Source organism: Tubulanus polymorphus, chromosome 11, assembly GCF_964204645.1.
Source record: "Tubulanus polymorphus chromosome 11, tnTubPoly1.2, whole genome shotgun sequence".
NCBI lineage: Eukaryota > Metazoa > Nemertea > Palaeonemertea > Tubulaniformes > Tubulanidae > Tubulanus > Tubulanus polymorphus.
In genome coordinates, this window is record NC_134035.1 from 1,391,848 (window position 1) to 1,419,719 (window position 27,872).

The window sequence follows — 27,872 nt, forward strand, 5'->3', positions numbered from 1 at the left end:
TGAATCTTAACTTAATTGTAGCAAAGCCATAAGTTATTAGTAATTGCCCTAGCTCTATTCAAATTGACAGTTGAACAATATTTATGTACTCGATTTATATACTCTTGAGACTTTTTTTGAAATACAGGTCACGTTTTTGTAAATGACTGAGGCACTTCCTCCAGTACATGAATACCTGTCATTTAGGTATAATTGTTGTTGTGGAGATAAAACGACATGTTCATGTCAATTGTTCATAAAACATTGATTTATTAAGGTCCTATCTATGTCTATATGGGTTCTGAAATATCTGCACAAGAAGCACCTCAAAAAGTTAGTTATTGAATCTTAACTTAATTGTAGCAAAGCCATAAGTTATTAGTAATTGCCCTAGCTCTATTCAAATTGACAGTTGAACAATATTTATATACTCGATTTATATACTCTTGTTGAATGCATAGAAGATTATACCTCATAAATACTTTGCATTAAATGTAACATTTGAGAAAATAACCAATTTGATAATGTCTTGAAACCTCTTAAAGACAAGGCAAAGGTGGCAAAACCACCGGGTCATTATCTTGTAATATAATGTTAATGAAAATTAAATCAAAGACTTTATTTAATCTAATCTTAAGCTTTCCAGATTGAATTTGTGGTTTTATCTCCGGTTATAATGTTTTTATGTTGGAGACTTTTTTTGAAATACAGGTCACGTTTTTGTAAATGACTGAGGCACTTCCTCCAGTACATGAATACCTGTCATTTAGGTATAATTGTTGTTGTGGAGATAAAACGACATGTTCATGTCAATTGTTCATAAAACATTGATTTATTAAGGTCCTATCGAATAAAGTTGAGCTTTTTCTTGATAAATGAGATGTCCTCTATCGATGTCATTTGAAAAGTTAACATGATAGATTCATATTTCATGAAATATAACAAAGTGTCGGTTATATTGACCTCATGAATTGTCAAATTCATAATCTTAGACTTTTAGACTAGTCCAATTTTCGTTTTTTTATGGATCAAAGTTTATAATTCTGTGTGTATTTTTGTTATTTTCCTATTGATGCAAATTGTATAAATCAGCTGTAGTGGAAATGTATCGTAGATAATGACTTCTAAATACCTTACATGTAACTTTGTTTTAAATTAGTCAATTTCATACATAGTAATAGAAATATAATTACTATTAGAATTTGAGAAAATAAGCTAAAAGTTAATAATATTATATGTGAAAATAAAATGATGTAAGAGTGTAAATCAGATTGATTACTTAATCCTACGCTTTCCAGAGTATTTGGCCAGGTTTATCTCTGGTTTTAGTGCGGGGAGCCATGGACTCGCGGTTTAAGAGTCCATGGTTGTGGGCCATAGACGTTTCTGTTTTGGAGTCTATGTTTGTACCATGCGCATTTAAACACTCGTTTATAGTTTATACGCACATGGTGAATTGACTAGTTGTTTTTGAAAGTCCGTGTTTGAGGAGCTTACGTTATAATTCCTCGAGCACAAACCTGGCATTTTGTATAATTGTTGTATGAGAATAAATATGATTGATTTTGGAATTTGTCATTCGTTGGGTTTAGCAACAAGTGTTACTAAAACGAAGCACTACTAAAAACGAAGACTATATGCACCCGAGAAAACCGACCAATTTATAACGTTTCCGGCAGAGGTGGTACACAGAGCGCCCCAAGTGATGATTTCGAGTATCTTCGGACTTCTTTTTAGTCATGCATAGTTCTAATACCCCAAAGTGCAGGCCTTCGTTTAGTAGCGCATAGTTTTTAGTAACACCCCCATTTCACTGCCCTGCTATAGAATAACTGCTTTTCACGGCCGGCCCGTGAATCATTTTCACGAACCCAGGGCCGCCTTCGGTTATTTGAGTTAGTCGACTATAGTCGAACTAACGAAACCAAATGTCCGTTAGTCGGAACTATATTCCGGAAATAGTTCGAAAATCAAGCGCATTGGCTATCCTTTCGATCCGACCACTAGTCGACTAGATACGAAAACCGAAGGCGGTCTTGGCAGTTGAATCGGTTGCTGTTCCCAGGAAACGAAGAGGCGCTTTTACGACACGCGCAGATCGCAACGAGTCTTGTGGTGCACACGTGTGTGTGTGTGTAGCACGGCCGAGAACGTGCGTGAAAGCGCATGAACAAAATGTATTTCGAACGACAAATAAATAACTAAACTGATAAACAAGCGACGCATTCTGATGAAATTCAATAGTGTTAGAGATTTTATTACTGCATTGAATGATTTGAAAGTTCCCAAGAAGATAGAGACCGGTAACCAGTCTAAACGAACCCGTACGTCATAAGACTGGTTGCCGGTCTCTAACTATCCTGACTGCGAATGCAGGCGAGAATTTTTTTTTTCACACCAGCGGCCTTTTGTTTCTACATGTGACATGCTATCACGTGATCTCAACATGTAATCTACCGGTATACATAAAACACGTAATCCTTATAAAACAGGAATAAGTTGAATAACGACACCCACTAAGTAACAAAACGAGAATTGGAGTCTAGAATAGAATCCTTAATTATAATGTTGATAAAATTTTGAAAATTAGGAGCAATTTAAAGCGTTTTCCCGCCACCTTGAGTGATTACCTTGAGGAAAAAACACGAGTTTCAGTAAAAAATGAAGAAACCTAGCCGAAAAAGGGGGTTCTTTCGTGCAGCAGTTTAGTAACTAAAACTAACAGATTTGTGATAATTTGTCTGAATTTGGCGTGCATATTTTTAACCGATCATCCGCTCCGATAGCCATGAGGCTTGCGTGAGGGTAAAGATACTTAATATTCTGACACTCAATACACTTTTTTCCTTACACTTTCTAAACTTCCTTCCGCGAAGCGACGTCTAAGGCTGGCTTCATGTCGACGCCTAGACCAACGCAACCGGCCGGATAATCCCCGATCAGCGCCACATAACCTCAGCGTTTTCAAACTTCCAAACATTTTCAAACTTCAAAAGAAAAGATGCCATTGACTGCAATTCAAGAATGGCCAGTGACCTACCTACGATACCTTTTGAAATCATTCCCGAAGCTTTTGTTATTGGTGATGCAACCAATCACCGGCTACGAATTTTAAAGGGGTCAGTTAAAAACTGGTGGGCGCTCCTACAAGTTGTCATTACACTTGGAAATTCTACACGGCGAAGAAGTCTCTGTCGCTGGTTATTGCTCAGATAGGACACGTTTTAGAAAAAGAGAATTTTCATTAGATTGTAACAAACGCAGCTGAGCTGATAAACTATTTATTATTAATACAACTGGATTTTGGCAACAGGACACGGAATTTAAAAATGACTTTAAGATTGACTCTTAAATAAAAGGATTACATTTTCAAATTGCTGCTTCATCCGCGTTACAAGGTTGCTGTAAGGTAGGTGGAACATTTATTTAACATTAGCGGTCGAAATTATGTTTTATAGGTTTAGATTTAGGAAAAATAGTTGCACTTTAGGTTAGGGTTAGGTTTAATTAACAGGTACCGGTACCCAGTGTTACAGCTTCATGGAAGATACAACAGATTCGCCTACCGATGAAAAGAAAAGAGCGATCCGAATTGAATAAGGTAGGACATATTTCAGCGTGGACTTATCAACTAGAGTTGATACGTCCATGATTTCAGTGAGAAGAAAAAGACCCCCGAGCCACAGAAGATCGAACGCGAAGTTGAATGATGATGACAGAGTGGCTTGAAAAAATTCAGGTGCGACTTGTATGACATGTCTAATAGTCTTGTAGATAAATAGAATTGATAGAATTTATGTTAGTTCTAACTAGTTATTTGACCCCCCAATTAAAACATAATTTCAACCGTTAATATTTAGGTATTTTGAATATATTTCACAATTATCCAACGCCCCTCCCCCCACCCTCACCCCTCCCCTTAAAACGAAGCTTCCACGATTTTGTGGGTTAAGCGTGTCTTAGGTAGGATGAGGAATTGACGATTTGGACTTGACAACTTTTTTCTACATAATAGAAACTACATAAACGTTAACACATGTAGAGCTAGGGGGTTGGACTATTAACCCCCCCAAAAATACGTACAGAAAACAGTGATACAAATATAAAACAATAGACAAATATACACTTACACAATATTACACATTTAAATGATAGAATTAAATTTTTCACACGCCATTTTATTTTGAGTAATCTCGCGCCATTTTTTCGAAGTCTCATCTCGCGCCATTTTATTTTGAAGTCTCATCTCGCGCCATTTTATTTTGAAGTCTCATCTCACGCCATTTTATTTTGAAGTCTCATCTCACGCCATTTTATTTTTCATCTCCCGCCATTTTATTTGGAGGTAATCTCGCGCCATTTTATTTGGAGGTAATCCCGCACCATTTTATTTTGAAGTAATCTCGCGCCATTTTATTTGTCTTTTTGCGCATCGTTGTTCTGTAATTAATCATATATCAACTCACTCAGTTATGTATTGTAATATGTATTGTATCATGTATTATATTATGTATTGTATTATGTATTTTATCATATATTGTAATATGATATGTATTGTACCATGTATTGTATTATATATTGTAATATGTATTGTATTATGTATTTGTAATTACTCTTCTAACTCGGTTCTCTCTAATTAGTGTCAGTCTGCCTATAAATACTGATAAGTAGCGAAAGCTTGTGCGTCAAATAAACCTATATTGTATACTTATACTTGTCTCGTTATAATTATTCTAAACCCGGTTTATACCCCAGGCTCTTCTACGGAATAAGGGAACATCTTGTTTTAATTCGTGATTCGGACCCACTGTCGCAGCCTTCGTCAGTGGACACAGGACAACTCGGGCTGGATTCGAACCCTTGAAAGCTGCAGGCCCATTTCTCTTGGACATTGAGGAAAACTTCTAAGACTAAGATTCGATTTTCAACCTTTTTCGACGAAGAGAAATTCAGTGGGACAATACTCAGAATTCGAACTTGTGGAATGAACCTGTTTAGGAATTTTCTGCGTAAGCTTCACTTTTCTAGAGGAAATATATCAACTTCATATCGGTAACTATTACGGCGAGTAATAGGAAAAATTGTGCCGAAATTGAGAGTATTGAAACAAACACAGCTAACCTACACGGCTGTCTGGAATCAGTTGTTTCGGGATGAAAAATTTGCAGAAAATTCCGAAACATTTTCATTCCATCACGAGGAGACTGAAATTGACTGGTGGCCCACGTACGCTGGTCGAACTTTGGTTATCGGAGTTAGTCGCGACTATAGTCGAACTAAGTGAAACCGAATGTCAGTTAGTCGGAATTATATTCCGGAAATAGTTTGGAAATTAAGCGCATTCGGGTATTAGTTCCGACCACTAGTCGACTAGATACGAGAACTGAATTTGGCCCTTACTGAGGAACTAGGATTCGGCGGACACGACCATCAGCCAGGGCCAAATTCGGATTTCGTATCTAGTCGACCAGTGGTCGGAACTAATAACCGAGAACTCAGAAAACCGAAGGTGGCCCATCCCGACCAGTCTGACCAGTGTGTGGTCGGCGGATGCGAGATTAATGTACAAGGCTAGCAACATCGAAGCCTCGCTTGGAAGGTCTCCACTGAAGGCGCTGCGATGCACTTATCTCGGTAAGTGGACTTTATTAGAATAACAGACACTAACCCGGAATGCGCGAGGCGCAGAATTGGACAGGCGACCAGTCTATAACTGAAGGTAGACACCGGAAACCAGTCTAACAATTTGTGGTGATAATTAGTTCGGCCTAGGCTGACGTGTATTCCGACCGTTCACGGCGGTATTCAGCGTGACTCACTGTTGTTGTTGACTTGTTTTCACATGACACATAAACAGATTAAAACCTGAGTATACTCTGTGGTTTATCAGATAAGTCGTCGATCGTATTTTTACAATATGCGTACTAACGGCAGCGGAGTCACTAATCAGCAAATCAATCCCGGTCATATCGGAATTCATGGACAAAGTGCACGTCAAAACAACGTGTCGAAGTCCACCAGCAGCAGTCATAGTCCTCAAACTTGCTGCGGTTATTCTCAATCCCATCAGACGCAGTTATTAGAATCGGTCGCCGCCGCTAAAAACACTAACATCATTACAAATATCATGGATCAAAGCGATTGTGCTGTTCGCACGAACGACGCGGTTCCCGAGGAAATTCGACAGAAAGGATATCAATTTTGTCGCGAGTTTCTCGGAGGTGTTTGGTGTCAAATCGATCCGAGTGCTATTGATATTCGACCGGTTTGGTAAGTCAAAAGTGCGAGTTAGTCAGTTAGAAACTTTGATTTATCTCCAATAGGCCTCCTTGTCCGTGTCATCGCAAATTGGCAAATTAAGTCGCGAAGTTTAGCACCCAAATAATCACAGGGAGTCAAAAGTTATTGATTTTGAATCCCTACTAGACCTCCTGATATTTAATTTTTTGAAATAAACATTTCTGTGTAGGGGGAATGAAAGTGCAAGAGTGTTGTTAGGTTATTATAGGCTAACAATTACTGTCTGCGTTTTAGAGTGGTAAAACTAAGCAGGCAAGTGGCAACAACTTTAAAAGAAATGTTTAATTTTTCAAGCATTTACGATGTTATAGAAGTCCTCAGAATATTCAATTGAGGATAAGGGTCTAAAGGGTATAGATAGGGTCTAAAGAGTGAGGGTAAGAGTAAGGTTTAAGTGGAGTGCTATAAGTGAAACATTAGGTGGAAAATCACAGCGAAAATCAAGAAATTCTGAACCATTTCTTTAAAATCAGGGGATAAAGAAGAAGTCGAGCAAATTTCAAATTTCTGATGTCTTCTTGTAACGAGTGGCATTATAAGGGACTTAGTGATAAGAAACAGCCTCCACTGAGGATGATTTCCTGATGAACCCTGTAATGACTCAGGTTAAGGTTGTAATGAATCTCGCAGGTTTAACCTCTCCACTGAAAACACATTTATATAGGCCTATGCAGAGCTAGTTTTAGATCTCTCAGGTCTTAAGTTATTATTGAGTTGTTTGTATCATATACATATCATTCAACATAGAATGCAGATTGTGAGATAGGTCTATATTGCTCTCATATTTGTCTAGACCTGTTAGTTAGGGATTTAGTCTTGGGCCTATCGTGGCCCTGTGGGTCGAGGTGGGGGTCAGTGGCAGTCCAGAAGGCAATTTGGGGGTTCGAACCCTCCTTTTCTGAACAAGTGCCCTTTTGAAATCCACTCGATCTAAACGTTTTATCTCCTGTAAAGATCTTGATCTAAAATATGCACTAAAATCGTATGAAAATGAACGTAAATCTGGCGTAGGATCCACTGCAAGCATTTCCCCCTGTGGCGCTCCTCGGGCCCCGGCCCTGACTAGATGCCCTTTTCATGTGAAATGAATTTCATCTCAAATGATCCGAATAAAGCGGGTTTTACCCACTATACTTATCAAGACATGTTTCTATCACTCGAGGCTCGATATAGGGCGTAAAAAAACTGGCATTTTTTACCATATAACTGTGTAATGTTTTTCATATATCGCCTTCTGGCAACTATTAATGAGCTTATTGTAAATATCTGGCCTGTGATATTCTCGATCACCAGCTGGCAAAGGAAAGATCAATATCTTCGAGTTCATTGTCCGTATTTCTATCGACAAAGATGTAGTGAATAGAATAGTAACGTCTTAATGCATTGATTTCTAATCAATCTTGTCCTCGCGAGTCTCTCCCCCCTCCTCACGAGGACGACTAGACCATTCGCCTTTTGTATTAATTACGTCTGATGCAGTTCGAGGTCAACCTATTGTTTTTCGGACATGTGTCGTCCGTGAATCTCTTTGTCGAGGGGGTCTGGGATGATTAATCTGGTTGTCTATACCACCAGGGGCTGATGAAGGCTGGAAGGAAGGAAATTAATCTAATTATCATATTTTACATATATATTTACTTATGTATTGTGTGGATAGTAAGTAATATCTGAATTAGATCAAAATCCGGGTTAAACTGATTTGCAGCATTTTCAAGCTGAAGATACGTGCGCTAAACACAAACTGTTATTGTATTTTCTGATCCCCTTGATCCCCGCAGTGGTCGGTTTAAGTTTGACTCAATTATTGATGGTGTCTGATATTTTGACCATTGAGTCGAATCTTAACCAACAACTCATGGATTGCGTCTAGAAGTTCACAGTATAATAGCTTCACTGTACAGTACGTACAGTATGTACAGTATGTACAGTATGTACATACTGTTGTATACTGTTTTATTCGATTTTTATGGATATTAAAAGACCACAATGTATATATTCCTATTCATTTACATGTATAATCAAAAAAATTTTCAATGAGGGTTCGTAAAAGGGTCAGAGTAAGAGTTCAGCGTTAGAGTATAAGGTTCAGGTTGAGGGCTATGTATGAATTCCGGTGGTTGTAGAAAGCTGCACTAAGCACGCAGTATGTGATGGGTTCAAATCCTGATTTTTACCATTAAATGATGTGTTGTTATCGAAGGGGCTCTGTTTGAGTCAATATAAACGGTTTAATAATGAAATGATTACGATGTTGTTTGATAATTTCAGCGGTGGTTTGAGTAATCTACTCTACCTGTGTTCGTTGCCCGATGACGTCAGCCCGAGGAACGGTGAACCGCGTCGCGCTCTGCTGCGTATTTACGGTCAGTTGTTGCAGGAATGCATGGACACGGTGGTCGTCGATTCTGTGATATTCGCGCTGTTGTCCGAAAAGCGTCTCGGACCGAAACTGTACGGCGTATTTCCGGGCGGTCGCGTCGAAGAGTACATTCCAGTGAGTATCAACTCGTTCGACGCGTAGCAAAACATTGATATTTTTTTGCCTGTGACGAGAGAAATCCCACAATAACGAAGCCAAGATTGAAAAAATTCTATATCAGAATGATTGTATTTGAGGAGCGACGTTTCGGCTAACAACTGTTAGCCATCATCAGGCGTACTCAAATTCTAATCATTCTGATATAGAATTTTTCAATCTTGGCTTCGTTATTGTGGGATTTCTCTCGTCATCATCGTACACGGATATTGTGTATCTTCTCGTCTAATTTTTTGCCTGTGTTTTTGTGGCTTTTTCTGCGCTGCAAAAAGCATATTCTGATAGTCGAAATGCTGCCCAATTGTACCTGCATGGCGGCAGGAACGTTACAGAGTCTCATGATGCCATCAGTTTCAGTTCCCGCGAGGGAGGAATGTGCCAGAGTATCACGGTGCATCGAAGTTGGTTCTGTTCTGTGAGGGAGTAATTTAACGGGGTCTCATCGGGTTCAAATCCCTGTGAACAGGATCATTGTGGAGTCACGTGATGCATACCATCAAATCCCCCTGCGCAATGGATGATAATGATATTTTTATTTACAGTCGAGAAGTTTAACTACGAAAGAGTTACAAGATCCGGACATATCGGGATACATCGCGAGAATCATGCGAAATTTCCACTCATTAGACATGCCGTTATCGAAGGAACCGCGATGGATTTTCGATTTGACCGATAAGTGAGTGTTTGAGAAAAAAAATTACGTCACGTATGTGACGACCAATGTCTATTGCGGTTTCTCTCGAAATCTGAAGTGAATGAAGTTTTTCGAAAATGAACCTTAGATTTGACAATACATTTCTCTATTTCATGGCCTAATCATAAGAAAATGATGGGAACATATCTTTATACTCTGGAAAAAATGTTGACATTGGTTGTTAAGAACCCTTAACCCGTTCAGTGCTGACTAATCAATGCCTTTAAGTGCTGGAGATAATTTTAAAGAATTCGGCCCCGGTGTGTTGAACACTACTGGCGCACCACTGTAGCGGGTCAACACAGGTGCTGCCATCTTTCATTAGATAATAACATCAATACATGGCAGTGCGGTGTACCAGTACGTTGTGTATCACTGATTTATACGCTGCACTGTGGTGTAGACGCGCTGAAAGGGTTCAAAGTGCAAAATTTCACCTGAGTTTTGATGCTTGATGACGTTTTTTTTTTTTTAATGGCGACGATATTTTTCCAGGTGGATCAAAGAATGTCGCGAGTTCACGCCGGAAAATCGCGCGAAGAATCTTCAGCAGACGAGTTCGAATCGGGTCCAGCGACCGACCACCGAACAATACGTGAAACTGATGTCTTATAATTACGAAGAGGAATTCGAATGGCTCAGGTATGTCAGGTATCAGTCACTGGTCTCGCTCATCGGTCCGCGGTTCTAATCAGTGCAGGGTAGCCACTCAACTTGAAATCAGGGGCCAGTTGCGCAGTCGTGACTTAATTCCAAAAGTTGTTAGATTGTCTATAGAACTAAGTTGGTCTTAGACTGGTCTTAGGTCTAAGCCATGACTATGCAACCGGCCGCTGGGATACAATCAGCTTTTCTTTTAAGTCTGGGAATAGACAAAGAATTTTTTTTAAAAAAGCTAAAAGTCAAGAGGAAAACGCAAGAATATTAAGGCTTTTGAATGATGTGAATGAAATATGTCAATTTTGCCTTGCAAAAATGCTTAGAAAGTGCTCAATTTTCCCTAAGCCTTATTGCTATGAACCCTGCTGTTATACGAGCTTACCCCCCAAAAAAATGAATTACGATCATAGTTAATGAATAAGCGTCCCAATTTCTGGGACAGTTATAAGAGATTGGTCAGTTGGTGACTGAGAGTTTCGAAAATCCCAGACAGACTTCGTAGGTTGGTTCTAAATACGGAACAAGAGAAGGAGTTCATTCAATATTCATATCACGTTTCGTCTTGTCTCGCTGAATAGACGTTGATGTTCTCGCAGCTGTCTCCTCTTGCTCTGCGTATATTTTTTTTAAAAAGCCACATATTGTTGTAATTGTTTGAACGGTCTTTCTTTCCAACCTAGTCATCGAGTATTTCAGACCATTAATTTACATAATAGGAAATGAATAGAACAATAACAACAACTTAGTCAATATCTGGAATAAATGAATTACGGCGTTTAAAACTTTTGAACAGAGTTTCGGCTGAGTAAAATTGAAATTGATAGAATTAGTAGGCGGGCCTTGTTGCGACCTGCCCTTTGACATTGTTCAACGGTCATATTTATTACGTTAAGTTATTACGTAATATTTATGCCAAATCAGGAAAACTCGTCCAAACAACAAGAATCAGATCCCTCAGATGAGACTTGAAAAGAATGATATAAAGTCGACTTTATTCTAATACTGTCTATACTTTAATCATAAGGCTGAAATAAAACGATACCTTGTTTCTCCTAATCGGCTAGGTCATTTTGTAAACCGCAGTAAAATTTGTAATCAGCTCATTTCTAGGCCGCCGGCTGTGTCAACTTTTAAACATAGCAGAAATGAGAAACAAAGTATACATTTTTTCTAGCCTAAAATGGAATATCATTCTATTATTATCACGTAGACAGATTGCACTAAATCTATATCAATATTTCAATCATTCTTTACTGATGATAAAATGATAAGTGAAGACATTATACATGTGCATTATGATGACGATATCAATCTCAATAAATTGTTTTTTAGTATGTGGAAAATCACGAACAACCTAGAGGCCTATATTAAATCGCGATCACCTCACATGTTAATCGTGAAAGGTTTTGGTCACAGCTGAACTAAACACATGTCACTCAATCCGAATTTATTGATTTAGGTAGTGATATTAGTATCCTCTCAACCGGTATTTCAGTAGCCGTGACCATCTGTCCTTCCCGACTGATTCTAGGCATACCGTACGCGATTTCTGATGTAACATTCGACATTTCTGAACTCGAAATAAACCTTTGTATTCATTATTGGTTTTTGTAGGCAAACTTTGTTGCTGGTGAAATCTCCTGTGGTTTTCTGTCATAATGATTTCCAAGAAGGTACGTATAAATGTATATATTGAGATAACATTGCGTCATGTGTTACCGTCTCGTTAAAACGGCGTTCATACGTGATCCAACCCCTGGATGCTTACCGGGTTTCTCCCTAAATTTGCATCTTTCATGGCTTATTTCTTCAAAGATATCTTACACTTAGGATGGGACCTTTGACATGGTTGCATTATTTTAAAAATACCTTTCCGTTCTTATCAGTATTAAAATGGTTTTTGTTATATGTTGAATCGAGGACATTATCTATGAAATAAAGTGCAAGCCATCGGAATTTTAAATAGTCATAGAAAGCCATTATGACAGATATCAGGGCACCGAATTTCTAAATCTGCTGGTGTATGTGTATATGTTAATTATGAACCTTGTCAACAATGATGTCACAGCATGTCGTTATGTCTGTCTGTCTGTCAATCGCGAGCTGCCTGAATTAAGATGATGTTGGTAGTGAACAGTATGGTGAATATTGTCTTCTAGTCAAATCATCAACTGATTTGTTTCTGAGTATCATCTCATTACAGCTTTCAACTGCCGGCCTTAGATTGTTCACTGAAGAGATTAACTCTTAAAGGTTTCGTTGTTTCTGGAGTCCATTTTCCCAATTGCACATCCATGATTTCTACTGGTGAAAGAATTCCGCCTAACCGCGCGGAGCCCTGGCCTAGTTCAACTGCCCCCCTTCCCCGACTGGACTGAAAAACTGATTCTGCTGTCACTAAAACATATAAAACGCATAACATTTTTTTTCTCGAATTTCAATAACAGCTTTTATTTGAATTAAAAAAATTGGTCGATTATTGTAAAGAATAGATGTCGACGTAAAGAGAGAGCTTACACAGCTGTTTTGTACCCGTTGAATGACGTTGATATATTTATTCATCAGTTCGAAAATCAATTTTACAAAACGATATAAAATGTCATGAAATTGTTTTAACGTCACGCGCGTGTTCTACTAATATTGACGCGAAAAACCGTTTTCATTGTTCGACATTTTGATAAACTAGATTTATCATTTATTATGATTCGTAATTTTTAGCTGAGAAATACTGATTTGTGAAAATATACAATAGTGTGACTGAAGAGAGTCTTAAGCCAAACGCATACGACAGGCGGATCTAGAAAGGAAAGGATCTATGAAAATTGGATAGCCCCGGTCCAGAAGAAAAGAAAAAGGCATTTTTCAGATAAAATGCTAGCCATGTCGAAGGCCACTGGCAGGGTCCCATCCTCGATATTAGATATCTTTTGAAGAAATTAACCCGAAAATATGCAATATCCAAGAGAATGACAATATGCCGGTTTTATCAGTTTTTGACGTGATGAAAAGGCCAACCCCAACGAGAAGGCAATGGCCGGATACCCGGGAACAACCCCTGAAATATTAGATGCTATAGAACATCCCCTAGAATATTAGATGCTAAAATATTGGACGCTATCGAACACCCCCTGAAATATTAGATGCTATGGATGCCTCTAAATTTGTTTCTAATTGCAGAAACCTAGATTTCAGTTGCAGACCTGGGTTGGGTATGACTACTACTATCTGAGAGTAGTTTCTACTCATTTTAAGAGCTCAATTACTTCCAAAAATGTCACTCAGAATCAGAATAATTTGTAGTTCACTATTTGGTACGCAGGTCTGCAGTTGGTCTCACACCATTGTTTTCAAAACCATGCTGCTATTCATCTAATATAATTTTCTAAACCATATGTTTATGTATAAATGTTATATCGCACGTTATGTAGACATGTCGCATATTTCTATCGATAGTTACACTGTCGAGATTTCAGGCGACATTTCCTATGAAACTCGTATCCTGAGAGCGTGTTTTGAACTTTGCTTTCCGGCGAAATAAAAGGCGCTTTACGCGATAACAATTGTCATTCAATCGTTCGTTTTTTCTATTCGTAGGTAATATCCTATACTTGCCCGGCACCGATGGCAACAGTGATTTCGAATTGATGCCGATTGATTTCGAATATTGCGGTTATAACTACAGGTAAATATTTAGTTTCGTAGTTACAACTCGTATGAATGTGTAACGGCTTCAGTTATCTGTCGTATTATATCGTATTATTACAGGGTTTGTATTACTCCATTTAAAAATTCTAGATTCCGCGAAAACTCTTCTCAATTGACGGCCGCACATCTCCTCTAAATATTTGAGAAATTAAACGCTGAACCTGGTCGATTTTCGTTAGAATCAATTTTTTTAAATGCAAATCTCCCTATGAGATATGAGATCAAATCACACTTAGTAGCACGGAAATGCCTCTTAGATTAATTACTGCTGCAGATTTTTGTGATATCAGAAAACTCAAAAATTACTATGTAAACATTCTCAAATTTTCACTCAAGAGGTGTTTGGAAGCAACAATAATACAGTGATACTCGTGTCACTGAATCCGTCTTTTGAAATCATGAAATCTTCGCTAATCTCACTTAAATTGATCGTTGTTCCAGTAAAACTTGTTCTAAGTCGGAATGAATTTCTAGGCCTCGAATTTCCCAGTTCGTTTTCCGACTTACGCAAGTTTTACTGTCGTACACGTGAAATTCTCGTGATAATCTCGTTTGATTACGCCTTAACCGAATCTGTACTGGACATCAGCGCTTAACACTAAGATCTAAGACAATTTTTGGTTCTTTCCTCAAAAGGACTGGATGTGTGTTTTTAACCACTTGAGTACCACCGGGTGAAATGTGGGTCGCTACACCGGGTTATTGTTAAACTGCCTGGTATTGATGGGTGTTCATTGATCGTTTACTGCGTGCGGTTGCCACTCTCCTCAAGATTTTGATACAGAGGGCACCACTATCGTTGAACTATAAGTACAGTAAAAGTCGTTTATAACGCCGCTGTTGGAACTGACACTATAACACATTTGACATTATAACGAATATGTGTTAAAGACAATGGTGTTTTCATTAAATTTGAGTTAGATTTGACAAATCTGTTCTCTGAGAAATGTTTACGTTATCAAATGGGTTTAGATTCGAATTTTCAAAGCAATATGAGCGGGAAAGCTTTCGATAGAACATGCAAAATGTTAGAAACTTGAGGACTATAGTGATTTAACTAATTGATTTCCTAGAGTCGAAATTCACGAAAAAAGCTGCGGGGATTCCTGTGTTAAACGTGACCTGGTACTCAAGAGGTTAAATCCATCATACGATTAACATCGAAATGATAAGAACCCGAGCAGACGGACGGACGGATCGGGACCGTCCGGCGGGGACCCCCTCTCCTGTCTAATCTATGTGTCGATGTATGTTAACGTTTTTGTAGAGGATTTGATATCGGCAATCATTTCTGCGAGTGGGCGATCGACTACAAGGTCGACGTGCCACCGTTTTACGAGTTTGACGCCGATGGTTACCCGTCGAAGGATCAACAGGTAACGAATACAACAGACAATAACAAAAAACAAACGTGTAAAACCACTTCACCGCTCTCCTCTCTCCTCTCTCTTTCTCGATATTATTTCGATATCGAGTTGAACCCGGTTGCGAGAGAATATGATTTCGTGTTCGAATATTTGCCGAAGAAACATGGCCGAAATAATCGAGTCTCGAAAAATGCCAATCAAAATATACGCTGAGGGCCTGATTTGAACATTGACCCTGCAGAGGGGGTTGGTTTTATTGATCAACTGAGGGGGGGGGGGTGGTTTCGTTCGCCAGTTTCAACTCAAACTCGGGGTTTATTCGTTCACTTTGTGGCTTCATATTCTACATTGTCTATCATGGAATTATCGATTGTATTGTTGATTTAATAGATAGTTCAGCTTTTTCTAATAACACTGTAATTGGTTGCGGCATGATGCGTTCAGTTGTACCCCACTTGTAACATCGTTTTTAATGCAGTGTCCACAACTGAAACTGAATTCGGTTATTTTCGATGATTTAGTTCATTGCTGATGAAACGTGACTATACGCATGAAGTCTACGCTGCAGATGACGCACGTTGCTCGGATATCCGCGAAGCCATCAAGCTAGAAACAGTTAAAGCAGAAGCCCTCTCTGTTTTAAATCCAAAGCCCACCACACACTAGCGACAACCAGCGTACTGAGTTCATCGGCGACATTGACGCCAAAAACAATTCACCTGGGCTGGGTTTCATAGATGTGGAAGAAAAATAGTCCCCGGGAACATTTTGAAATTTGTCAGTTATTACCATGGTTTCTCATTGTAACCATGGTGGTTGTTACCTAGATTGAGGATTTACCCCTAGGGATAACTTTGATACTCAGTCTATGAAACCAGGCCCTGCGCTCTAACTTAGCGTACTGCGTCTGTCGCTATTGTCAATCATGTGATCAGTCAATCCAATGATATACTCGACTCACGGGTATCTGACTAAATCTGACGGCGAGTAGCTGAATAACACACAGATTCGGCATATTTGTTACGTCTCAAAAAATTGAAGTGAAAATAACAGTTGAAAATGTGACTAGGTGAATTCTATGCCAGTGAATTTGTTGTGAGGTACTTGGTTACAATGCCACATATCGAAGTGGAACCGCGCGCTAGGCGTATTTGTCATGGCGTACTTGTTGCTAGTGTGCGACCACCGGCTTAAGTCGCTCCCATTAACTATCCACTAGGTCCGTCTGGTTGGTTATAGCTGCAACTGCACGCATTGTTGCGAACAGTTTCAGTGTAAGACTCGATACTGGGTACTGGACCCTTTTCTCGGTTTTGGAAAAGGTCTCTCGTGAAATACGGATATGTTGTTTAATAGAAAATCACTTCACCGTCAACTGATTTGGACTCTGCTGTATCCTTTAGACTAGTCGACTGTACTATACTATATCTCGTAGTGTTAGTGATGCGGCGCATTTGAAATGAATTTTTTTGGTTGCCGTGGTGCGGTGTACTAGTAAATCCCTCACCAATCTATACACCGTACTGCAGTATAGATGCACTGAAAGGGTAAAGGAGGGGAAAGGTTACTCTCTGCATGAAAATAAGTCGCAAACATGCGCTGGTTCATTTCGGCATAGTGGCTGAATATGCGTCGCGATGTGGCGGTGAAGGTGATAAAACGCGACCTATTGAAATAAAAAACCCTACATATCCGTATAAAACCTGTTTCTATCGACGAAAATTCATAAAAAACGTGTGCGTTATCGGATGAATTACGGTCATCAACTATCCGGGATAGCGTGTTTACGGCAGCAGCAGCAGCAGCAGCAGCGTGGTAGAAGTGTGATTACGTTGTCTATTCTAATGTTGTCGGTGGTTTTTTTTCGTTTCAGGGGCTGCGAAATCGGTAATCACTTTTGCGAGTGGTTGTTCGACTACAACACGACCGGCGCGAATAATAAATCATTTCTCTTCAATCCCAATTGGTTTCCGTCGAGACAACAGCAGGTATTCATTTCCCCGCCGGCCCTCGAGCCCGAGGCAGGCTTGGCTCTTTTTTGGGGTGATTTTAGTTGCTGATCACAACTGAGTCTTTCAGCGGCACTCATTTATCAATTCCGAACATTTGAAATGTATATTCTGATGTAGAATCCCACGCTAATGATCAAATATCATATATTTGTCAACTCAGTTTTCTTGAAGGTGACATTTAGGCTAAGAAAACAACGTGCTTCGTGAAATAAACATCTTGCTAACGCAAGAGATTAACTGACAGAAAGAGCCAAATCCTCTGGGGCCGGTTCCATAGTCAAGACTTAAGACCAAAAGTGGTCTTAAATCTTATAGATTGGCTCTAGAACTAAGTTGGTTTTAGACTGGTCTTAACCTGCCAAATCCTCTCATCAATTAACTTGTGAATTTCTATTTTTGAAATTACAACTTTGGCATCGATTATATTTTTCACCAATTTCTTGTGTTTCAATAGATGCAATGATAATGATCGTGATACTGTGAATTATATACGCTGAGCCTGTAACCTGACGGCCGTAAACGGCAACTAAAATCACCCGCAAGTCGCCGCCAGCCTCAGCTTTACGCTTGCACGTCACAGCTCACAACTCTTCTTCTACTCACGTGTGTATATATCTGTTGAGATGTGTCGCAAAAATCGTCGATTTCAATAATAATGTGATTTCTCGTTATTATACCAGGTAGTAATAACAATACGGTCCCTATGACTCCTTGATTCCTTGAAAACTCATTCGAAATGGAGAATGCTTTTCAAGCTGCTCGAAACTCCTTTAATTCGAACAAAATGCCAAATATTCCTTTAAAACTTATTCGATTTCGAGAAATAGGCAATGAGAAGTTGTACTGTAGACTACACCTAAATCGATACAGTTGGAAACAGGATCTTTTTCTTACAATATTAAGTGGTTTACAAATAAGAAACTGAGTTTTAGACGTGTCAAGGATGTAAATTTGCTCACAAAACCACCGAATTAATGGTTTTATTGAGATAAGCAAGTACCGATTTAGGAATCTACAGTTATTTGGATATGAAAGTGATGCACACGCTTCCTCGAAATTTGAAATTTTTCCTTTAAAACTCTTTATATCAAGGAATGATTGATTTGTAGGGACTCTGTATATCGTGCTATACTAGGGGAATCGTTCTTCTAGTGTTCTGTACACAGTGGATCTGCCTACCAGTGCTGGCCTACTTTCAGAATGATACCGATTATCGTTTCAAACCAGCCAAAAACTACTCAAACAAATTGGCAAATCCCTTGTGAGGCAGATCTGCTGGTTTGTGATATGTTTGTTTCATCGATGTCCACTTCATCAAGTTTTAAAAGCGTTGAAAAACCGCGTTCGACCAATAATTCATTAGAATTCCAGTTACTGCTATCAGCATTCTTGTGTCTTTGACGTTTTCTGTAAATTGGCGAAAGTAATTTGTATTTGGTGTTAGGCTCGTTCATCTGATGTAATTAGTTCAAGTCCCAGGAGCCGTGCGAGTGTTATACTGTGGAACTGGGCTCATTAGGTCAGGGTCATTCTGTGTCAGTCGGTTTTTCCTTGATTAATGCGGATGAATCTTTTAGGGGGAATTAATTCGACATGTTGCTTATTGTCAATGACTGATATATTTGCTGTAGGGACAATAGTTGGAAGAGAGTTTGAACGTAGAACATGATGTAAGAAACTACCAGGGGACCTCATCGCTGCGACGAATTCCAGGGAACCAGAAAATCTGTTTGTTATACGTTCATTATAACCTGTAGTTCTGGAACAGTGCAACCTCATTAAAATGAACTTCAAGTTTCCAGAAATCAGTTTGTTATAACTGTAGCCACGCCCAGCATTTTAGGCAAAGGCCAATCTGGGCCAAATCATCTCCGTGTGATCACGGCTCATACGCAGTGGTCGAAAACTTCAAGATACCCAAAAAGGCACTTGATAGCAAGACTTAATGAGCAGGAGCAGGAGCAGATGATCGGATAGACCTTGCTCTGTATGCAGATGTTTGTGAACAATACGATTTGTTCCCTGTGAACATTAACTGCTGGACCCAGTTCCACAGTTGTGAGTTAGAGTTAACTGAGTTAAAGTTAGTTCATTTTCAATGATTTAACTCAGAGTTAGATCTTAACTCGGAATTATCGAACTGGGCCCCGGTGATCACTCCCAGCGGTCACTCCCAATCCGCAGCTCCATAAGAATGTCCACGTATTTGTGATACAGATGTCATATTCTAACAGATGTCATATTCTAACGTAGACACGTGTCATTGATTTGTGATTGATATAGGAGATGCAGCTTGGAGTAGTTACTCAAGTGTATTACTTGCACTAGGTAACACGTGTTCCTAATTGCTGACGACGTAACCGTAACCGTGGTGAACATTTAACAACCGCAAAATTGAGACCCAAATCGGGAGCCAGTTCCGCAGCTGTTCGTTATGGTTGACAACTAGATTAAATCAATTTTCATGGCATGGTTTTATAACTTAACCGTTTCACTGCAAACAAGTTGAATTGGGTCCTGTATTTCTATGGGATGAATTGGGTCCTGTATTTCTATGGGATGAATTGGGTCCTGTATTTCTATGGGATGAATTGGGTCCTGTATTTCTATGGGATGAATTGGGTCCTGTATTTCTATGGGATGATTTGGGTCCTGTATTTCTATGGGATGATTTGGGTCCTGTATTTCTATGGGATGATTTGGGTCCTGTATTTCTATGGGATGAATTGGGTCCTGTATTTCTATGGGATGAATTGGGTCCTGTATTTCTATGGGATGATTTCACAAATCGATGAAGCAAATAGCGTGTGTATTATGTTTAAGCGTCGTCTATGCTGTATTCTGCACAAATCTTCGTAACAAATTAACATTGATTTCTTTCTTCCTTTTTACAGGATGATTCTGATTCGTAATAATGTCGCAAATATTACTAATCAATTATCGATAAACGATACTATAAACATTTCAGGAACATGTATTACTGATATTATATACAGCTGCGTTCTGCATGTTCCTTTTCCCAATCATGGTCAATCAACAGCGAACTGATTTTCAATCAGTCTCCACTCGGTTTACGCGGTTCTCGAATACATTTTACTCTTGATTTAGAATTATTTTCAATTCCAATGTTTTAACCCTGGGCAGATCTGATTACGACTACTATTCGAGAGTAGTTTCTCCTTTTTGGGAGATAGGAAAATATTCTTAAAAATCTGAATAATTACAAATTCATTTTCAATGAAACTGCATGTACTATCATTGAGAGAAACCCAAAATTTCATTTTTAACAACTGGTTTTTTTTCTTATGTTTCCAATGGAATCCTTGAATCCATCTTCGGAGATAATCTGAAAAAAATTCAAATTTCATTGTATATTCTCTCAATGGTATTATCAAGACTGGAAATAGTCTCAACTATTAAAAATACATGTAATATTTTCAGTGTTAATTTACTCTGATTTTTGTTGATGACTTTATATTGATTAGCGACTTGTAGTCTGGTCTGCTTAGGTTAAAATCTCAACTGGGAACCGTGAAACTGGGTTCTGATTGTTTGGGTTTGAAGCTTCGTTCATTATTGTTTTTAAATGATTTTTGCTTGTTGTAAGTTTTAGTTGCTTGTATACAATTAATGTGCGTAGAATTATTCAGTTCATGTAGGCTTCGTAGTTAATTCTGCACCGAGGTCAAAATGTTATTCCTGGGTCTATTCATCCTCCCTCTGCAGGGATTTGAACCTGATGGCATCGCTACACTCAGCCACGGCACAAAACCTTGCCACACTAGACCGGGTGCGCGGCTATATGCGCAGGTTTACCGCATGAAAACTAGCTGCACCAATCAGATTGCCTGTTTTATTATAATTGCTGAGGCAATTTCATGGATAAACTATAAACGGCAAAAAAACCTGAGCGATAATAAAACGGGATTTCTGATTGGCTAATAATGACATTATCTACGCTGCACATGTAGCTGTGCACACGGTCTAGTGTGGCAGGGTTTCATACTGTGGCGATATCGATGCCATCAGGTTCAATCAGGACGGGGTCAACTTTGCCCTTGGTCCGAAAAAAATCCCGTGAAGTTGATTACATGTGAATTTGGTTTATATTTTCATAATTCTTGAAATAATTTTCGTCGATTTCGAATTCGTCGATGATAAAAACGTTTTATTTTCTGACGATTTTTCGATTAGGTACATTTCGTGAAGGAATACTTGAAGGCGAATCGCGGCTCGAATTGCGCCGATCCCGGAGATGAAGAGATCGAGAATATTCTCGTTGAAGCGAACACGTTCGGTTTAGCCTCTCACTTTATGTGGGTTCTCTGGTCACTGATACAATACAACATATCATCAATAGAATTCGATTATTTGGTACGTAGAATATTATTTGTTAACCCTTTCAGTGCGTCTACACCGCAGTGCGGTGTACGAATCAGTGATGGATTTTGCTAGTACACCGCACTGTGGTGTATTGATTTAATTAGTAATTACTAATTATCTCTCTTGAAAGATGGCAGCACCTGTCAAACATAGTGAAATATTAGTAACTAACGATATACCGCGCCAGGGTGTAGACGCACTATAGTGGTATTCCCGTTAAAATTTTCAAATTATCTCCAGCACTATAAGGTATTTATTAGTCAGCACTGAAAGGGTTAAACTACCATATGTTGCTCTCTAGACCCTGCACCGCCTTTCAGATATTCGATATTAACTTCATCCCCGTCCTTCAGATTTCCGATCATCCACACTTCACTTCTGTGTTAAGAGCTTCATCCGATACATGTCTAATTGAAAATGAACTGTCAACACACAACTTGACATTTTACGGGCACACTTTCAAAAACTGATCCTCCACACATGTGTTCAACACTTCAACTGAGATATTTTTGATTGAAAATGAACTACGATACTGATCACCAGGATCCAGTTCCACTCATGAGTTGAGATTAGTCCCTTTCAATGTTTTAACTCAAACTGGAACTTAACTTAACTTGGAACTGTGGAACTGGATCCAAGACTTCAAAAGTTATTGTCTGAAGGGATGCAGGTCAAAAAATTCAAATACATTCTTAGGGTTCTGAGCCAGATTCCACAGTTGTGACTGAGTTAGAGTTAACTTTTGAGTTAGAATCAGTTCATTTTCAATGTTTTAACTCTAGAATCAAATTTAACTCAGAACTGTGGAACTGGATCCTGAATTTGGCCAACTAGTCTTTATCTCACAAACAACCACGAGTCTACTGACATGTTTTTTGTTTTCTAATTTCAGGAATACGCGGAAGTTCGACTGGACTGCTATTACCAGTTGAAGAATAATCTGCCGATATTGCGAAATCAAGAAGGTGCTTACGGTAAAAATGGCGGCGAGACCGACGACTGAACGGCTGACACGGTCGCGTGCGCGGGTGTTTCATACTGCTGCGTTTAAAACATCCTCGCGTCATTTTACTGCGGTTTCGACGCAACTGTTCAGATCGTTTATAAACTCGGGACATATCGGTATACGCATGAAACGAAAACAAAAACGACTGCCTCCCGCGACCACCAACATCATCACTTTTAGTGCTAATAGTATATAACAGAGTAGTTTATACTTTTTTTAAAGCCGTTTAGAATATCAGAATTTTGCCTTTAAAATCGCAGATATGAGTAGGGACTCGGTTACACAGGTGTCGGTTAAGACTTCAAGTTCAAATAACAGCCAAAGTCCGTTATAACGCGGCCATCCTTTTAAATGCCACTGCTCACTAAACATGGAGATTTTCTGAGAAAAAATTTGCCCAATCGATGTCACATTTCTGTGATCACGTGGAGATGATTTGGATTCGAATACCATTCTTTATAATGTCAAATTAATGTGATAACATGTTTTATTTGTCCTAACGGTGGCGTTATAAAGGACTTTAACTATTGATCATTTCCATCAAATTTCTAAGAGTCAAACTGAGATCTATGAACTGAGTCCTGTTCCGTAGTTTGACTATAATAGAGTTCCACTGGGCTACCGGCGAGGTTACAGTGGCAAGCGATCATTCGCACTTTTATACTCGATGATCGCACTTCTTCGAAGAAATGGAAAAAGTGCGATCATACGCGGTAGCCTAAAAATCTCTCGTTCAAATTTCATCGAATATAAACTGATTTCAGCTAACACGGACTGTTAGTTGCGCCATCTGGTGGTCGGATAGCTGGCGTATCGGTACCTCCGTTGTTAGACGGTCAGAGTCAAATATTACCTCGGGAACTGTGTAACTAACCGGTTTGAATTCATCAACCCTGCCTCAAGGCGAGTCTACGTGAAGTAACGATTGATCGGTTGTTATGCTGTATACGTGTATATCATCTACTTAATTTATTGAGCAATTTTTCGAATATTTCGAAGTGAAATGATTTCTGAGAATTTTCCTGAGTCAACTCGACTGGTGCATTTAATTTCAATATTATATTCTTGCGCGGACTGCCGCAATCTTGCTTATTATTAGACTTTGTAAATCAGTGGAAATGACGATATTTTCTCAAATCTTTGATGTTAAATGTATTCAACGTTGAATGTTTTTTTTTTTTCCGGTGTACAATGATAAATAACATCGTACACCGTGGTCGATTCTACTGAATAGACTTCGAATTGATTCTTATACAGAAATTAAAATGATTAATGTAGAATTGGGACACAGTTTATAATTCATCATTAGCGAGGTATCAGTCTGCTGCAACCAGGACCCTGTAACTCATCTTACTTGTATTCAAAACTTAACGCGAAATGTTTTTGATTGAAAATAAATTTGAAAAATTGAACTTTAGACATTTAATAAGCACACTTTGAAAAACTGCTCGCCCACACTTCACTCTGGGGGGTGTAGGTTCCAGGCTGCAGATTGGTGTGAAGGGGCGCAGGTTCCAGGCTGTTGCAGATTGATACCTACACTAGGTTCACACAATTGCACACTTAGTGGAAAATGGGAACATTATCTCACAATTATTCATATTTTCGAGCGTTGAGAGGTGACTCAAAAAATCGTTATATATATAAATTCGACTTCTTCTATTGTTTTGAAAATTGTGAGGGTGATAAATATGGGAACAACAATGGTACCGTTATTGTATCGATACATTCTAAGAAATACATGTACTTATGGGTCTGGGTGTTTCGGCTGTGACCTTTCTAATCTAATGGCTTCTTAAGTGTTTTATTTTGTATGAATACTGCTTGATATTTTCTAGTAAAGCACGGAACATTACGAATGACGCGACAAGTTGAACATGTGTAGATATGTACAGTAAAGAAGGATTGTCTGTAACTGTTTAGTATTTATGGTGAAATTGATTTTTTATGTGCAATAAATATGAACTTGTATAGATTCTTTGAGCACGAATTTGACCAGTTGCCTGTGACAGACTAGGTGATCACTGCCTGGGGAAAACAGTGTGATCACTTCCTGGGACAGACTAGGTGATCACTGCTTGGGACAGACTAGGTGATCACTGCCTGGGGCAAACAGTGTGATCACTGCCTGGGACAGACTAGGTGATCACTGCCTGGGGCAAACAGTGTGATCACTGCCTGGGACAGACTAGGTGATCACTGCCTGGGGCAAACAGTGTGATCACTGCCTGGGACAGACTAGGTGATCACTGCCTGGTGCAGACTAGGTGATCACTGCCTGGGGCAAACAGTGTGATCACTTCCTGGGACAGACTAGGCGATCACTGCCTGGGACAGACTAGGTTATCACTGCCTGGGGCAAACAGTGTGATCACTTCCTGGGACAGACTAGGCGATCACTGCCTCGGACAGACTAGGTTATCACTGCCTGGGGCAAACAGTGTGATCACTTCCTGGGACAGACTAGGCGATCACTGCCTGGGACAGACTAGGTTATCACTGCCTGGTGCAGACTAGGTGATCACTGCCTGGGGCAAACAGTGTGATCACTTCCTGGGACAGACTAGGCGATCACTACCTGGGGCAAACAGTGTGATCACTCACTACCTTGGAAAGACAAAATGATCAGTCTGAAAATATTGTGAATTTTATTTCTGTTCTTAAGATGAACTTGTATAATGATGTATGCAGTATTTTGAAGGGTTTGATTTTATCCGGTTAAGCTCTAAGAACATGTTCCACTAGGACTCGATTTCGTTGTTACAAATTTTGAGGGTGTATTTATTTTTTCGGGGACGAAGTGTCTTTCATATTGTGTTTACTGTGATGACGCAATCATGTCAATAATTAAGGGTTGGGTTTATACTAATATATATCGGTGATAGGTCGAGATTTTTGTTCATCGGAAATAATCTTTGCTATATATTTTTTTCGAAACTGTATTTGTGAACACGGTGATATTGAATTCATTCAATTGCATCAAAAATCAACTCATTGATTCAAGTTTAAGGGTTTCTTCTAATCGTCAGGGCTCAGCTCCACAGTTACGAGTTTGAGTTAAAATCGATTCATTTTCAATGAGTTAACTCTGAGTCAGATCTTCAACTCAGCTCTGGACTGATTTCTGCATGGTGTATTGATGGTGTATTCGACCACTTTTCGGTTATTGTGGGACCCAAGTTCAGGGCCGAATTGTAGTTTGTAGTTTGAAACTTCGATTGTGCATTTAATTGATGTATTATTCTAAGATGATGTGGGTATAATATTCCCATTGTAGGTCGAGGACAAACACAATTTACGTGTAATATGGGAGAAATCCTGCAGTAATTCGGCCCAAAATGTAAAGTTCTTGAGTAAAATATTAGTATTGGTTTATATATTTGAGCAACATTTCTTCAGCTAAAGACTATTGGCCATCATCGGGCGTACTGCAAGTATGTTCCAGTATGCCTGATGATGGCTAATAGTCTTAAGCCGAAACATAGCTCTGAACATATAAACTCTTCTTTTCAAGACATTTTCATCTTTGGCTGATCTATTGCAGGATTTCTCCGATAGATTTGATTTTGTAGCAGGGCTAAAAACGTCTGAATTCTAATTCTTCCGCACGGGCTTATTCTAATTCTAATTCTCAGGCCTAATTGGATTTAAGTTTTAAATGGAATTTTGACGACACGATCAATTTGTAAATTATGTAATTTGCTCAAAATGTCAAATATATAGATACTCTAAGTACCGTTTGTATTCAACTAATTGTAGTTTATAGTGTAGAAAGTCAAACATTGCGACGAGGCGCTCACATTTAATTTATCGTACGTAATTACTTATTTAATCAAATTCTGATTGTAAAATTCTTAGGACCTGGTTCGGCAGTTGTCATTCGATGTTTGAGAACTGCCAAATAGGGTACTGTTCACTGATACTGATGCATCCTCGCTTGCCAGTCTTTGTCCCATCAAAGCTCACGTCAACACCTACCCTGGCTACAGACCCTGCATTGGTCTATTTCACCCCCCAAGATTTCTTAGGCGGACAGTTTGCCACTCGGTGTCCACCTGTCTTATGTATTAGGCCAATCAGACGTTGTTTTTCATTGGTAGGTCACCTTATCATAGAACCCATCTGATTGGCTCGATACACTGAGTGGCAACCTGTCCGCCTAAGAAAACTTGGGCGGTGTAATAGACCAATAAAGGGTCTGCGCCAGGGTTTGTGTTGGCGTGAGCTTCGTCAAACCCTGGCAAGCGAGGATGTCACTGATGTTGTCATTGTAATCGGTACATGCCAAAAAATTGTCTCTTCTTGATGGTGCAAAAATATGTATCGAGTTCTATTAGTAATTTTCTCGCTGATTTCACAGGGGCCTCATACTAAAAGTTTTTGACCCAAGTATTCTAGGTACTTGCCTATCATACGGGGGTTGGTTTTATAGACTGGTATTAACTTTAACCCAGGGGTTAACTCAATTCATTTTCAATCGAGTTAGCCCTAGGGTTAGAGATAATACCAGTCTATAAAACCAACTCCTGGGCTGGGTTTTATAGACTGGTATCAACTTCAACCTGGGGGTTAACTCAATGCAATTTCAATTGCTGGGTCAAAGTTAATACCAGTCTATAAAACCGGGCCCCGTGGGGTCTAACTTACCTAGGATACTGGGGTTTAAATACTGACCTGGGATACCAGAGTCAGAAACCTTTAGTGTCAGGGCACTGTGGCTGATATACTTTGCATGCTCTACTGCATAAACTATATGACCATGATGCATGTAATTTCCAATTTCTAACTCACACACACATCTATGATAAATCCTGCCATCTTTTTGGTGAATGCTGTTGTATTTGGTGTAAATATACCACGTTCGATGATTAATAATAATGATTTTATGATAATAACAGCCGTGTTTGAATTTTTCGTTTATTAATAATGTCGGAGAGACATGAGATTTGCGTTAGATTCTGCTCCACGAAAAGTTAAAGCGAATTAGCTATTTCACAGGTTGCTAGCCGCCGTTTTCTTGGGATACCATGTCTTGCGTTGTTGGGTCATTGTTTTAAATTTATGATGCGGGTTTTATCATATTTCGATGGATGGTTCTTGAAAACATTCAAAGCGAGTCAATCCCCGTAACCTAATTTCCAATAGATGGCGTACTAGTCACACCTGGCTGCTCAAACTTCTTCAACATGCTTTGGCTGTAGAGATGTCAGGTGGAAAGTCATTTAAATCA

At 39.1% G+C, this 27,872-nt stretch overlaps 1 protein-coding gene across 3 annotated transcripts; it reads left to right on the forward strand.

The window, feature by feature from the left end:
- The first annotated feature begins 5,807 nt into the window (after positions 1-5,807).
- On the forward strand, positions 5,808-27,514 carry LOC141912458 (choline/ethanolamine kinase-like). Of its 3 annotated transcripts, XR_012620174.1 has the most exons (10): positions 5,808-6,249; positions 8,548-8,773; positions 9,358-9,491; positions 10,005-10,151; positions 11,784-11,842; positions 13,764-13,851; positions 17,115-17,229; positions 21,448-21,627; positions 22,529-24,659; positions 24,735-27,514. XR_012620174.1 is itself a non-coding variant. In XM_074803665.1 (9 exons), the coding sequence occupies exons 1-9, from the start codon at positions 5,897-5,899 to the stop codon at positions 22,637-22,639; spliced, it is 1,407 nt and encodes a 468-aa protein (XP_074659766.1). In that variant the 5' UTR covers positions 5,808-5,896; the 3' UTR covers positions 22,640-27,514. The 3 variants fall into 3 exon arrangements, 2 of the variants coding, with proteins under 2 accessions (XP_074659766.1, XP_074659765.1); XM_074803665.1 differs by lacking the exon at positions 17,115-17,229 and adding an exon at positions 15,142-15,250 and having other exon boundaries at positions 22,529-27,514; XM_074803664.1 differs by having other exon boundaries at positions 22,529-27,514.
- Positions 27,515-27,872: the final 358 nt, after the last annotated feature.